This window comes from Aspergillus steynii, assembly GCF_002849105.1.
Source record: "Aspergillus steynii IBT 23096 chromosome Unknown P170scaffold_10, whole genome shotgun sequence".
Lineage (NCBI taxonomy): Eukaryota > Fungi > Ascomycota > Eurotiomycetes > Eurotiales > Aspergillaceae > Aspergillus > Aspergillus steynii.
In genome coordinates, this window is record NW_020194407.1 from 1,544,803 (window position 1) to 1,558,341 (window position 13,539).

General features: G+C 54.6%; 6 protein-coding genes across 6 annotated transcripts; 4 read left to right on the forward strand and 2 right to left on the reverse strand.

Moving 5' to 3' along the window:
• Positions 1-218: 218 nt before the first annotated feature.
• On the forward strand, positions 219-3,936 carry rgsC (putative intermediate filament protein (Mdm1); the record flags this gene model as incomplete). The annotated part of the gene is made up of 2 exons (XM_024847999.1): positions 219-2,871; positions 2,936-3,936. The coding sequence occupies 2 exons, from the start codon at positions 219-221 to the stop codon at positions 3,934-3,936; spliced, it is 3,654 nt and encodes a 1,217-aa protein (XP_024699350.1).
• Positions 3,937-4,397: 461 nt separating this feature from the next.
• P170DRAFT_431032 (uncharacterized protein) lies at positions 4,398-5,188 on the reverse strand (the record flags this gene model as incomplete). Its single annotated transcript, XM_024848000.1, has 4 exons — positions 4,398-4,544; positions 4,630-4,813; positions 4,891-4,942; positions 5,041-5,188. The coding sequence occupies 4 exons, from the start codon at positions 5,186-5,188 to the stop codon at positions 4,398-4,400; spliced, it is 531 nt and encodes a 176-aa protein (XP_024699351.1).
• Positions 5,189-7,255: 2,067 nt separating this feature from the next.
• On the forward strand, positions 7,256-9,015 carry sonA (putative nuclear pore complex protein (SonA)). The gene is made up of 2 exons (XM_024847233.1): positions 7,256-7,684; positions 7,774-9,015. The coding sequence occupies exons 1-2, from the start codon at positions 7,421-7,423 to the stop codon at positions 8,599-8,601; spliced, it is 1,092 nt and encodes a 363-aa protein (XP_024699352.1). The 5' UTR covers positions 7,256-7,420; the 3' UTR covers positions 8,602-9,015.
• Positions 9,016-9,376: 361 nt separating this feature from the next.
• On the forward strand, positions 9,377-9,973 carry P170DRAFT_480994 (Yae1 family protein; the record flags this gene model as incomplete). Its single annotated transcript, XM_024853831.1, has 1 exon — positions 9,377-9,973. One exon carries the CDS (start codon positions 9,377-9,379, stop codon positions 9,971-9,973), a length of 597 nt encoding a protein of 198 aa, XP_024699353.1.
• Positions 9,974-10,471: 498 nt separating this feature from the next.
• Positions 10,472-11,913, forward strand: P170DRAFT_369673 (SMP-30/gluconolactonase/LRE family protein; the record flags this gene model as incomplete). Its single annotated transcript, XM_024844919.1, has 4 exons — positions 10,472-10,605; positions 10,671-11,230; positions 11,306-11,543; positions 11,610-11,913. The coding sequence occupies 4 exons, from the start codon at positions 10,472-10,474 to the stop codon at positions 11,911-11,913; spliced, it is 1,236 nt and encodes a 411-aa protein (XP_024699354.1).
• Positions 11,914-12,183: 270 nt separating this feature from the next.
• Positions 12,184-13,366, reverse strand: P170DRAFT_369005 (MYG1 family protein; the record flags this gene model as incomplete). The annotated part of the gene is made up of 2 exons (XM_024844889.1): positions 12,184-13,207; positions 13,305-13,366. The coding sequence occupies 2 exons, from the start codon at positions 13,364-13,366 to the stop codon at positions 12,184-12,186; spliced, it is 1,086 nt and encodes a 361-aa protein (XP_024699355.1).
• Positions 13,367-13,539: the final 173 nt, after the last annotated feature.

Genomic DNA, 13,539 nt, shown 5'->3' on the forward strand with positions numbered 1-13,539 from the left:
GTCGCTGCTCTGCGTATTATTCCGTATGGTAATTGGTATGGTATCCTCTCTCACCGCCCTCCCGACACGCGCCGATCCGGTCCTGTCGCTCTTCCTACTTGCTTCCTTCCCTTCTTCTCCTTCTGTGGCAGGTCGTCTCTCTTGCTTTTCCCTCCCTTCCCCCTCGGAAGCGTCATGGGAGAGCTTCTTTCACTGACAGTGCATCTGGTCCGGGGAGAATGGCCCTGAACCGTCGTGATCTTGTCTTGCTGGCCGCCGGTGGGTTTATTGCGTGGGGCCTGGCCGTCCGTTGGATTCCCGTTCTGCGGTTTCTGGGGTATGCCGTAGGACTCGGCATCCTCCTTGCGTCGGCCATTTTATTCGCCCTCGTCCTCTTGACCGTCCAGACCCCGAGCCTCGCGAGCACTGCTCGTCCGAAGAACCCGTGCGTTGCAGCCGTCGCTTCTCGTCACTGGCGAGAGGAGTCGCAGGGTCTGCAAAGGCGCTCCGCTTACCAGCCAGCCTCTCTCTTTCCTCCGTCCTTCGTTGTGTCGGAAGCCATTGATGACATCTTGGCTCTTCTCGTCCGAGACTTCGTCGCATCCTGGTACAAAAGCATCAGCCCAAGCCCGGTTTTCGTGAATGAGGTGGATCGTGTCATCAGAATAGCGATTGGCAACCTGCGCGATCGGATTGTGGAGGAAGACCTGGTGTCTCTCGTCGTATCTCGCGTGTTCCCTCTCTTGACAACGCATCTCAACGAGTTTGACGTCGCCGAGCGGTCGGTGCGTGGGCGCAACCTGACGCGGAACGTCACCGAATCGGAGGAACTGGATCTCGCCATTGCGAGCAAGTATCGCGATGGCCATCTGCATCCCGCTGCTGCGCTCTCGCTTGCCGATCAAAAGCTGGTGGAGCAGGAATACCTCCGAAAGATTGCAAATGCGCTACTGCCCCAACTACTCCCGGAGACTGTTCTCAAAAGTCGCATCGTCTCGGTGTTGGTCAGGGAGCTATTGTCTTGTGCCGTTCTTTTCCCCTTGGTGTCTGCGATGTCAGACCCAGACACGTGGAACCAGCTGATGGAGGCCTATGGGAGGACTGCTCTTCAGGATCGGAAAACGGTGCGTAAGCTCCGAGCCGCGTTGGATGAGCATGCGTCTCCCGCCTCGAAGTCAAAAAACGCCCGCCAATTTCCCCGGCTTGGCCCAAATGATTCCGAGCGTGCTTTCGAACGTTTTGTCCGTGCCATCCGGCGGTGCAACAATCTCTCAGATGCCAGGCGGTTCCGGGCCCTCGTCGCGAGCCAATTGAAGCGAGAGACCATGGTTGAAGGGCAAGACCAGGTTTATTTGCGGCGTTTGGAAACTGGGAAGAGAGTTTTGGATCAGAAGGTATCCAAGCTTTCAACCAGTGGCGGTGGCCCGGTCTCGTACGCCTCCGCGGCAACGTCGCACTTTCACCGTAAAAACTCCTCCGCGTCCCATGAGGTTTCGTTGGTGGATGTGATGCACGATGCTGCCGGACTCTCCTACTTCATGGAATTCATGGATCGTCAGCAGCTCATGCCTCTGGTGCAGTTTTGGATTGTTGTCGACGGGTTCCGCAATCCGCTTGAAGATGATTTTGGCGACGAAAATGCCCCAGGCTCGACCCACTGGACAACGGCAGACCGAAATGATATGGCGCTGATAAGTGAAACATATCTCTCGAAGAGCGAGCTCAAAGTGACTCAGGAATCACGTCAAGCGGTGAAAGCATTCTTGAATGCGGGCAAGCGGGCTACTCCTGAGCAGTACCGGAGAGCTAGAACAGTGGTTTTGACCACCCAGTCGGCGGTGTTGGAGGAGCTCCAGAGCACCTATTATCCTAAATTCAAGCATTCCGATTTGTACTATAAGTATCTCGCCTCAGACGAGGCCTCGCATCCGCGCTCTCATACCTCACCAGTGCCTCAGCAGCCCTCTTCCGCAACGGAAGCTCCCGAAAGGCGGCCTCTTCCCCCGTTAATGGGTCGCACGGCATCACATCCAGGAATCAAACCAAAGGACCTTCGGAGGGCCGCTGTTTCCTCGAGCGATGTTCGAAGCATGAGCAAATTGTTTGATGATGACGAGCCTCTCCGACGATCCTTCGACTCGGAGCGGTCGGTTCCGCTGTTCGATGATGACTACGACACAGACCCTCTTGCTATGTCGACCAACAGTCTGGGGCGGGACTCACAGAATGGCGAGAACGAAACGAACCAAAACCAGGTGATTGAAACGATGGAAGCTGCGTTGAACGATATCATCACCGGCGAGCCAAAGAATGGCAGGCTGGAGGATCTCAAGGGCGTGGATTTACCTTCAACCGGATTCCTAGGCAATGACTCGGCGTCGAAATCTCCCCGGAGCTCGTTGGAATCGGCACGGGCAGACGACAAAGCGAAGCCCAGCATTGCCTCGCTAGGGCTTGTAGACCAGTCCTCACGCCTAGGAGTCTTTGCCGATGATCTCTTCCCCGACCAGCAGAAGTTCATCGAGGATGAGTACGAAGAGCCGGTGGGTATCGACGACAAGGATCCGGCCGACGAGGTTCTGAAGGCCGCCCCAGGCGATCTGGGGCTGACGGAGGCGGTTGAAGCGCTCACCGCAGATATCGAGAAACTCGGATCGCAAGATGCAGTGGTCGACGCTCTGACCCGGAAGGCCGAGCTCACCAACAACACCGCCGAATTGAGGATTCTTCGAAAATCCAAGGCGAGCATCCGCCGGGAAATGCAGCGTAAGGAGATGCAACGACAGCAGTACATCATCCAAGAGAGTGACAACAGCTTGTATGGTCGGTCGGCCGTTCGAATCAAGTCCATCGTCGTGGGCAAGGAAGAAGACGGCCGAGAGTTTGCCATGTGTATGCCAACCCCTGCCTTTCTCCATCACCCAGAACCTTGCGAATCGGCTAACACCTGTTCCAGATGTGGTGGAGGTACGAAGAAATGCTGGCGAGCAGATGCCCGCGGCGTCGTGGGCCGTTGCTCGCCGATACAGCGAATTCCATGAGCTCCATCACAAGCTACGCATGAGGTACCCGTCGGTTCGCAACCTGGAGTTTCCTCGGCGCCGCATGGTCATGAAACTACAGAAGGAATTCTTACAGAAACGGCGGCTGGCCCTCGAGGCCTATCTGCAAAGACTGCTGCTGCTGCCAGAGGTATGCCGCAGCCGAGACCTGCGCGCGTTTCTGTCCCAGCGAGCCATCATCCCCCGCGACGAGACTCCTCGTGAGGGAGAGACCAAGGATCTCGTGACTCGGATATACAACTCGGTTGCCGATGGCATGGATGACTTTCTAGGGAATTTCGGCGTGTTGGACCAGCTTTCGACAGCCGGGCAGAACCTCATTTCCGCCGCGACCACACAGCAGCATGGTCCAGCTTCGGAGTCCGGACTCGCCACCGAGGATGCGGTGACGGCGGCGGAGGCGGAAGCCGAACTGAATGCATTTGAAGATCGTGAACTGGAGCCATTCATCAAGCCGATTTGCGACCTATTTCTGGAGGCGTTCGAGTTGAACCGAGGGAACAACTGGCTGCGGGGCCGGGCGGTTGTCGTCGTCCTTCACCAGCTGCTGGGTGGCACGATTGAACGCAAGGTGCGTGAAGGGGCGCGGTCGCTGGTCCAGGACGAGCCGTTGCTGCGGTATCTCGCGCTGGCCAAAGAGACGCTCTGGCCCGGGGGCTCGCTGCGCCAGAGCAAAGTGCGCACGGCGTCCGAGCGGCTGAAGAGTCGCACCGAAGCCAGTCTGGTCCTGGCCACGCTGGTTCCAGAACTCGCGGGCAACGTCGTGGGACGAGCCAATGCGCAAGGGGCCGCGCGCCGGATTTTCGCGACCGTGAACAACCAACGGCTCAACACCCACCTGGTGTTTACCGTCCTGGACGAGATCGTTTCCGTCCTCTTCGGTGGCGTGCGATGAAGGATGCTTCCAAACTGAACGTCGTCTTACCTCGGGTGTATCGAATAGATTATCTACTTGTCTAGTACTCTCCGAACTCGTAGTTGGTCAGTCCAGCCAAGCGACTAGTAACGTTAGTGGCCGTCGGGATCAGCTTTAATTCTGCCGATCCCCATCATGCCCCCTTCTCTACTCGGACGGATGGTGCGGTTTGTTCCTGGATTACAAAGACCTTTCGCATTGTTCAGTTGGTAAAGAGAGTGAAACTGATCCGAGGGCAACCCCCGGCAAGCATAATGAACAACCCAATAGTTAAATAGACAAGAGAACCGAGAGAAGGATTGCAGTGACTAACGCCATCTGAGCTCCAGCTTCTACATTCCCTGTAGCCTTTAGAACAGACAATTCCGGAGTGGGGAAGGGAGTGACCGAGAACAAAAAAGGAACGGTTGATCCTTTGCCTTGCTGGCAATGGTCCATCTCTATGCCTCTTCCTTCTTCTTCTTCGACTTCTTGCTGGGCTGTTGGGGAGGACCTCGCTTGGTCTGGTGAACGATCAGACGTGTCCAGCACTCGTCCTTGTCCCACTCAAACCCAGCAAGGTAGGGCTCTTCAAGCTCGTCGTCGGCCTAGAAACCGAGGTTAATTCCGTACGACCGATAGTCGGGAGAGATCGCGGAAGATTGCTCATGGCATGGTTAGTTGCCAACGTACCTTCTTCTTGAATTGCTTGTAGATTGCGTCCAGCGCATCTTTGATCGTGACTCCCTTGATGTTCCGAGCAGTCACTTCCAGTCCCAGCGGGAAGTGCAGGTCAATCTTCTTGACCGGTGGATTGATGAGCTGGAGTTTGAGAATATCTCTATCCTCGATTGTGGCCGGTGAGGTGTTGAGTTTCCTGCGAAGGATTAGTCTCTGGCAGACAGACGGGGACATGGCCCACCGCGGAGTGGAATATGGGAAATTCAAACCCACCATCCTGTCTTCTGCGTCTCGATCGGCAGCGTCAATTCAATTTTCTGTGCCTCTGTAGTATCAATTCATCAGTACGCAATTCGAATGGGGCGAAACTGGGCCATTGGGCTTGAGCTCGAGGACCGGCTCTCGCAGCTGCAGCAGACTTACCTAGATCTTTGATGTTCCAGACACCTTCCGACACTGACGAGTTGCGCTTGTGAGACTTCTTGGCCTCCTTGTCCGGGGCCTTCTCGTCTTTGGGAGATATCGACAAGCCAGCAACGGCAGAGTCGACCTTCGTGAGTTCGGCGGACATGGCTCAAACCAGGTGAGAGATAGAGGGGATGTAAGGAAGATTTGGGAGAGAGATCACTGTCGATACAGACAAACTTCGGGCAGATGGTCAGAACTGCTTTACACCGGGGAATTGTGACGGGTGAACAAAGAGAAGAGGGGAGATGTTCCGGGTGTGGGGCGATCGAGTCATCAGAGATGAGCCGAGATAGACAGACGGATCGATGGAGAGAAAAGAGAGAGAGAGAGAGAGAGAGATGGAGAGAAAGGGAAAGGGAAAGGGAAGAGAATGAATGGGGATGGGAATGACAGCCTACGGGGATGGATGGAACTTACCAAGCTTGATGGAGGAAGACTACCAGACAATTGGCATGGAGGAGAAGAAAGAAGAACAGGAAGGAGGAGGGAGGACGAGGGGGAAAAGGAGCGGTAGAAGAGGGGAAGGGCAGGTGACCAGACGGACCGGACTGGACATGGACTGGAAATGGACAGGAGTCGCAGCTACCGGCGAGGCCCGCCGAGTCGAGGGTGGCGGCGCGGTACCTGCTACTTCGAGACGAGCAGTCGACGGTACGAGACATCATTGGATTGCAGCGGATGCCGTACGATGATGATGATGATGATGATGATGCCGGCGCTGCGGGGTCTGGCCAGCCTTCATTCTTCGTCTACATTCATTCATTCGTGGGTTCCGGTCTAGCCATCTGATGATCTAGTAGTAATCGTATACTGCGGAAGTCGACCTTTTAACGGACCTATTTACCACTACCTACAATACTGCGTAGAGAAGGAAATACTTCACTTGAAGCAAGTGGATCTCCACCTTGGCGCATACAGTGTAGGTATACCTCGTGGATACATCGGGTGTACCCCGTCCATCGACGGGTTCACGATGCCCTCTCGGTATGGCATGAACATTGGATGAATGAATGAACGAGACGATGCCCTCCCCTTACGTCAAAGCCCCAAACCCCCAAACCCCCAGAATGCCGGCCGGGGCAACCGGATCACGCGAGAAACCTTTTGACGTCGAGAGCTCCCTCGGCGGTCCACTAAGGCTGCACCCCGCATTCCCGTCCGCTCCACTCGCCCCATCCGACGGTTTAGTCCCGTACTTTAATGCCTCCATGGGAGGATGGATTGCTGGGCTGCTGGAGAGGGGGATGGAAAATTGAAAGGGATTTATTCAAGAACAAAGAAAATGAAAAGAAGGAAAGTTGGCAAAAAAAAAAAAAAAAAAAAACAAAAGGTACCGAAGAGAAGAAAGAAGGAAACGAACATCAGCCCACAAGAGGAAGACAGAACACGTCATGCCAGACGGTCGTTGAATTCGATTATCCTCATCCCCAGGGATATCCGACCTGAATGCCCTTCTTTGGGGGAGGAGCTGAAACCAAGTCATGGCATCATGGCCAAACCTTGTATGTTCCCCCTCATCATTGGATGATCTCTGCCCGCCCGAGTAGGATCGTCGGGAAGGACAATTGGTCCAGGTGGGCAGACGGGTGGTGTGATGCACGAACCCTAGTCGATGCAGGTGTATACGTCAAAGGATGGGGAGATCATCATATGGTTGGTGGCCGGCCACCGTCTGTCCAAATCCAGGCCCGTTGATCTGAGCGGTAGCCCTCGCAGGAGGAGGAGTGTCTCGTTTTTGAGAAAGTGACCAGGTGCTCTGGATATGATTTCGTCATGAAACTACTCCGTACTACTACGGAGTTCAACCCCCTGCATGCTCACCGGCCGTACTGACACCGATATATACATCGACAGTCGGTTCAATTGTTTGATGCCGAACCTATTCCGTCGACGGGACTTCGGGGGGCGATACTTCATACGCCATGGGCCGTTGACCGACGGTGAATGCAGCCGTAGTGGATCCTGCCTGCGTCCATTCCTTCTCCCGTAGAGGTCATTGTCAACAATACTCCGGAGTAATGACATCCATCCACGATGGACGACGAAGAGAGCGGTCGGAGGCGGTGTGGCGGGCCCGAGGATACTGCCGCATGGGCTTGTCAAGCTGGCCAAGCGCGTCGTCTCTTTCTTGACCATCGACCCTCGACCCTTGGTTTGGCCTGGACTGCCCTTTTTTCATTGACCACCTAAAGCCGAGGCAATTATTGCCTTCGTGTCAATCCGACCATTCTTCTTGTTCCAATCCCCGTGCCTGCGACAGGTCCGTGGTGCTGCCTCGCTCTCCCGTGTTTGATCGGACGGGTCCCCCGAAAAAAGGCAAAAAGTTCTCGCTCGAATGTCGCTCTTCGGTACCGTCGGCGCTGCGTCGACATCGGCAGGCCAAACAAACACCACCGGCGATATATCCAAAGATGTCGCTCTCGCCTCACCTCCGGAGGACAGTATCTCGGACCTTCAATTCTCTCCCGCCACCGACCATCTAGCCGTGGCCTCGTGGGACAAGAAAGTTCGCATCTATGAAATCAACGAACAAGGTCAAAGCGAAGGCAAGGCTCTTTTCGACCACGAAGCCCCGGTTTTGAACTGTTGTTGGGCCCCGGTGAGTCCGAAGACCTCGCAGCGCCAGACGGAGCTCTGCTTCCCCCCATCCTCCGCCGCTCCATTGCTAACGATCCTTTCGCACATCAGGACGGAACCAAAGTGATTGGGGCCGGCGCCGATAAAGCTGCTCGCATGCTCGATCTTGCCTCAAATAGCACGACGGCCGTTCAAGTGGCTGCCCACGATGCTCCGATCAAATGCTGTCAGATGATTCCCAACCCGAATGGAAACGGCCCCCTTCTCGTCACCGGGTCATGGGATAAAACGATCAAGTATTGGGATGTCCGAAGCTCAAACCCCATTGCCACGGTGGAGTGTCAAGAGCGCGTCTACACCATGGACGTGAAGAACAAGCTGCTGGTTGTCGGCACGGCTGATCGCTACATCAACATCATCAACCTGGACAACCCCACCAAATTCTACAAAACCATGCAGTCGCCTCTGAAGTGGCAGACGCGCGTGGTCAGCTGCTTTACCGACGCCACCGGATTCGCGGTCGGTAGTATTGAAGGCCGCTGTGCCATCCAGTACGTCGAGGAGAAAGACTCCAGCTCCAACTTCAGCTTCAAGTGCCACCGCGAGACCCCCCCAAACCAGCGAGACATCAACAACATCTATTCCGTCAATTCGATTTCATTCCACCCGGTCCACGGTACGTTCAGTACGGCAGGCAGTGACGGCACCTTCCACTTCTGGGACAAAGACGCCAAACATCGCCTGAAGGGCTACCCTTCCGTCGGGGGACAAATCTCCAGCACGGCCTTCAACCGCACCGGCACCATCTTTGCCTACGCCGTGAGTTACGACTGGAGCAAGGGTTACTCGGCCAATACCCAGCAGCTTCCGAACAAGGTGATGCTGCATCCGGTGGCGCAGGAAGAAGTAAAACCTCGGCCTGCCGCTAGGAAAAGGTAATGAGAGAGCACGGAGCATCTAAAATGGGGCGTCGCTTGGGGTTCGGGGTGCCTGGGGCCAACTTGTTTTAAGTCGATACCAAATATCAATTATGTCGAATCCAGAGTCCTCATTTGACGGTGCTTTTCGATCAATGATCGATCATCCAAATGGTCCTGGTCACGTTGGATTGATTTCTTTGCATTGTTATTATCATTTCTTTTCCTTTTCCTTCCCCGGGAATGTCTCTTAAAACACCCTTGGGAATGCATATGAGCGAATAATTTCTGGTGGGACATTTCTACGTGCCCTTTTTTTTTTTTGTCAATTTTTACGATCTCCCCATAAATCCCGGAAGGAAGTGCCGGTCAATCTCTTATGTTTGTAGTCAGGTTTTATATTCCATAGACAAAGAGTAACAATCAAATCAACCGTCTCTTAGATATGAGGGGGTTACGTGAGGAACAAAGCTGGTAGAAAGTCAAGTAAACCACGGCTCCTGTATTTGGAGGGGCTGCCAAAAAAAAATTAACGAAGACCCGCCATTATTTGCTGGAAGCTTCTCACTAATCACCACCACGCCGCCAATCTCCCAATCCTTGAGATCATTCTTGCTTTCTTTCATCTCTTTAACCTCCTTCTTTTTTTGTTATTATTTTTTTTTTATTGCTGGGGCATTCAAAGTTGCCCCGGGTGCTTGATCTACCTTTCTGTAACCCTTTTTTTTTTTTTTTCGGACCATCCTCTGTTCATTGTCCACCATTTCACTCCCCCACCACCCACGACCTGCTTGAAAATGGAGAATAACCTACTTGAGAGTCTTCTTGACCTCGAAGAAGAATTCTACCAGGAGGGGTATGACTTAGGGGTTTCTGACGGCGCAAAAGCCGGCTATACCGAAGGAAGTGTGTTTGCTGTCGAGAAGGGATTCGAAAAATTCATCGAGCTCGGGCGTCTTTACGGGAAAGCTCTCGTCTGGGCCCAACGATTGGCAGACAGTAAGCCATCTAACAAGTCCGATCATGGCCTTACCGAAAGAGACGATTCCGATGCCCCCCAGCGGGCCAACGGCCATGAAGAACAAATTTCGTTACAGCCATCTATCTGCAGGGAGATGTCAAACTTCCCCTCCAGCTCCAGGCTAGCCAAAAATATCGACACGCTCCTCGAGCTGGTTGATCCTGCGTCTTTACCAATGCAAAACACCGAGGAAGCAGTCACAGACGTAGACGAGCGCCTGAAAGGCGCTATCATCAAGGCCAAACTCATCCAGCGTGCCCTCGGGGAGAAGGAAGATACGTCGGATGTTCATCCGGATGCAAAAGACACCCAACCCGCTGGCAACGGGACTGGCAGCATTGAAGACATCAGCGCCCTTCACATCCGCCACTAATACAGACCATTATCTCTGCAAGATCTCCCTTGCGAAGGCCCCATCGGATCTGCGGTCTGCTCCCCCGGAAAACAGCATCCCACGTCCTCCCGGAGTTCCTCCGGCCGCAACCGAGCATAGCTGCCGTTCTCGGAGGCAAAGGGCGATCAATGGGAACATTCCAATTTTAGTGAACTTTGAACGAATGATATCACGGCTTCATGCATCAATTTACCCCTCTCGGGGGCTTAATTCGATAATCGGTTTATTATTTGACACCCCTCAACGGCAATACACCGCCTGTCCGATTAAAGCAACCGACCTTGCTTGCCCTGGTGGTCTATAAAATCTCCGACGGTCACTCTGTCCTTGATCTAGGAATTGTCGTCAGCCCCGAGTGTTTGTGACTCTGGTCCAGCCAGTTCAAGCGTCAAGGATCAGGACATCGGCCATTTTGCCAAGGTCTCCATTCTCGACCTCTGTTAATTCACCTCCAAAGTCCAAGAGTAAGAAGTGAACATGCGGCTGGCCTCGCTACAAAGCCAGTTGCTTCTTGCTGGATGCGCGTGTGCACAGTCCGGAATCACCGCCCCGATTTCAGAGGTCTGTGGCCCTTCGGTGACTTGCATCAATCGTTATGCAAATGTCCTACCGTGAGTTGGATTCTCAGTCCCATTGAAAAGTAAAACAGACGGAAGTTATATTAATGCACAATCAGCTATCACTTCTTTCGCAACGTATCTACCCTGGAGGCTCCCACAACATTCGGTGATACCACAGTTGCCAACGGTTCTGCGCTGTCAGAAGTGAAATCGGCTGATTTTGTTGTATTCGACAAAGAAAGGGGGCTGGAGATACTGGGATCAAAACCCAGCTACGAGTTCATGTTCGCCGTGTCCGAAGCCGTCCACGAAGCGCCTGTTTACGTGGCGTCGCAAAACAAACTCTACCTGTCACAGTTGGCTCCTCCCGCAGGATACCTGCCTCAGCTCGTGGTCGATCTAAATCAAGACCCTCCTACACTGTCAGAGTTTCTTTCCGAACCCCCCGTCTATGCCCCCAATGGCGGCACTTTCCATAACGGCAAGATCATCTGGGGAGCCTCCGGCGGTAATCGATCCGTCGGCGGTGGTGAGCAGCGTGTATCTTTGAGGACATTGGATCCAGAGACCAACAAGACCACGAATCTGGTTAATAACTATTATGGCTACTACTTCAACACCATCGATGACCTCGCGGTACATCCGAAGACGGGAGATATTTGGTTCACAGACCCTCGTTAGTTGATCCCATGAATTAGTTTTGAGGTTCCGTCGCGCACCAGTCAAGGAGCACAGGCTGACGCGCGAATAGACTACTCCTGGTTCAATGCCCTTACCGATACCCCTCCACAACTTCCGTCGGCTAGCTATAGGTACAATGCGTCCTCGGGTGCCGTCATGGTCGTGGATGACAGTATTGGCCAGCCCAATGGCATTGCGTTTAATCCGGACGGCACCACAGTATACATCAGCGACACGGCCGCGATTAGCGGACCCGTTGACCCCAACGCCGGGCATCCGGGAACCCCGTTTAATACAACCCACCGCAGGTATGCACTCTGACTGGGAACACGCGAGTGGAACAGGGCTGGTCGACCATTCTAATTCCATGATAGGACTGTCTATGCTTTTGATGTGAGCGCCGACGGTACCCAGGCATTGAATAAACGCCCTATCTATTTGGCCGCCGGGTTCGTGCCTGACGGCCTCAAGGTGGCTGCGAATGGGTATATTCTGGCAGGAACCGGGCAAGGCGTTGACGTACTAGACCCTGTTGGCCAGCTTCTCCTGACCATCCAGACGAACTACACGGTGCAAAACTTTGCTTGGACAGGCCCCGAACTTAAAACCCTCTGGTTGATGGGGAACGGGGGAATCAGCAAAGTCGAGTGGGAGCTCGCAGGCCAGCAATTGAATTGACTGCCAGCGCCACGAGGGGGTATCTGATATTGGGCACGCGCCGATTGTAGATAATTTGGGCGGGTGGCGACCTGACACGGAGAATGGTAAAACGAGGAGGGGAGTGGTACCCAGAGAGACGGAGAAACGTAAACAAAGACTTTTAGACCATCAATGCGACGACCCCCTATTGCCGCCAGATTTGCGAACAGAAAAGTAAAGGAATTGAGGTGCGCCATAAATCATCATTGTAAACCACCAGCAGCTTCTTTTAAGGAACATCATTTCATACTATAGCCCCAGGCCACGCACGGCCATAGCGAATGCGCCGTCCTTGGTTTGATGACCGCCGATGAAACCGCTCGCGTGGACAAAGACGGCACCTGGGGGAACGGCGGGACTGCCTGCCTCGGCGGCCATGACGCCATCGAGGTCCGCGTCGCGGACCCCGCGCCAGGATTCCGGTAGGGGCTTGCGCGACTCAAAGCTCCCCTCGCTGACCGACACACACTGCACGCGCCACTTGGAGCCTTCATTGGCGCTCTCGGGATAGAGGACATAGTACACTTGCTCCTCGGGACTCGACTGCCCAGCGCTGGACGCCTCCTGCTCGAAGTTGTACAGGTGCTCTTTCCACGGGACGCCCCCCTGCGGCAGGACGATGATACGGCCGGAAGGATGAACGTCCCGGCGGGAGCGATAGGCAGCGCCGACGGTCGTCCGGGCGGGCAGCCAGGAGGAGACCGCATGGTGTAGCTTGCGCGTAAACACGTTGCCGATGAAGGTGCTGGCCCGAGCAAAGAGACTGTCCTCGTCCTGGGGCTCCCCGGGAGGACAGGTGGGGTCGGGATTGTTCATGTCGCCCACGACGGAAGCAATGGTGATACCGCCATCCTTGAAACGTTTCTCGATGTTGGCAGTGGCCAGGGCGGCCGGATCGTAGGCCGAGACGCCGTTGTCGTTGGCATCGATGGCCTCGATGAAATCGGTGTACAGTTTCTCATACAGCAGGGTGACGTCTTCGTGCTCCAACGGCAACGAGGTGTGCTGAGCGATGATCGCGCGACCAAAGTGCATGTACACTAGGCCAGCGGACGAGAGCTTGGTGTTGTGGCTGGGGAAGGTGGTTGCGAAGGTCCGCTGGTGATGGTCGTAGCGGTTGCCGGCGGGGTCATATTCGCCGCCAACGTCGACGACAGTATGGCAGGTAGCCAACTGGGCGGGATCCCGAGTGCGGAGGAGGGCCGAGGCAGAGTAAGTCGGAAGCTGGCGGAGGAGGTAAACGGCAAGGGCCTCGTCGGCGTGGAAGTGGCCGCTATAATCATCAAGCCCAAGGATCAGTAATGAGAAAACGATCATTGGAGGCGGGCGGACCAGCGAGAGTTAGGGCAAGGGACCAAGGGAAGACAGACTTGTGGGTGCCAATCAAGGGCGAAGAAGTCTTGAGCTTCTTGGTGAGAGTTTCGTCGGCCATTTTGAAGAGGTGTCGGAAGCGTATCATCCAGGATCAAACAGCAAAGGGAGTTGGATCGATCGAGCTTGAGCTGAACGAAACGGCATCTTGAGGCTTTCCCCATGCGGCTTCCAGTTAGGGCTCGGATTCCGGGGCTGGCTTGGCTCACGTGAGAGCCGACGGACTCGAGACCC

Bases quoted from the DNA above. Each gene is read 5' to 3' on its own strand.
- sonA (XM_024847233.1), top strand. From the start codon at position 7,421: ATGTCGCTCTTCGGTACCGTCGGCGCTGCGTCGACATCGGCAGGCCAA. The intron at 7,685-7,773 runs GTGAGTCCGAAG...TTCGCACATCAG, and splicing joins TGAACTGTTGTTGGGCCCCG to GACGGAACCAAAGTGATTGG.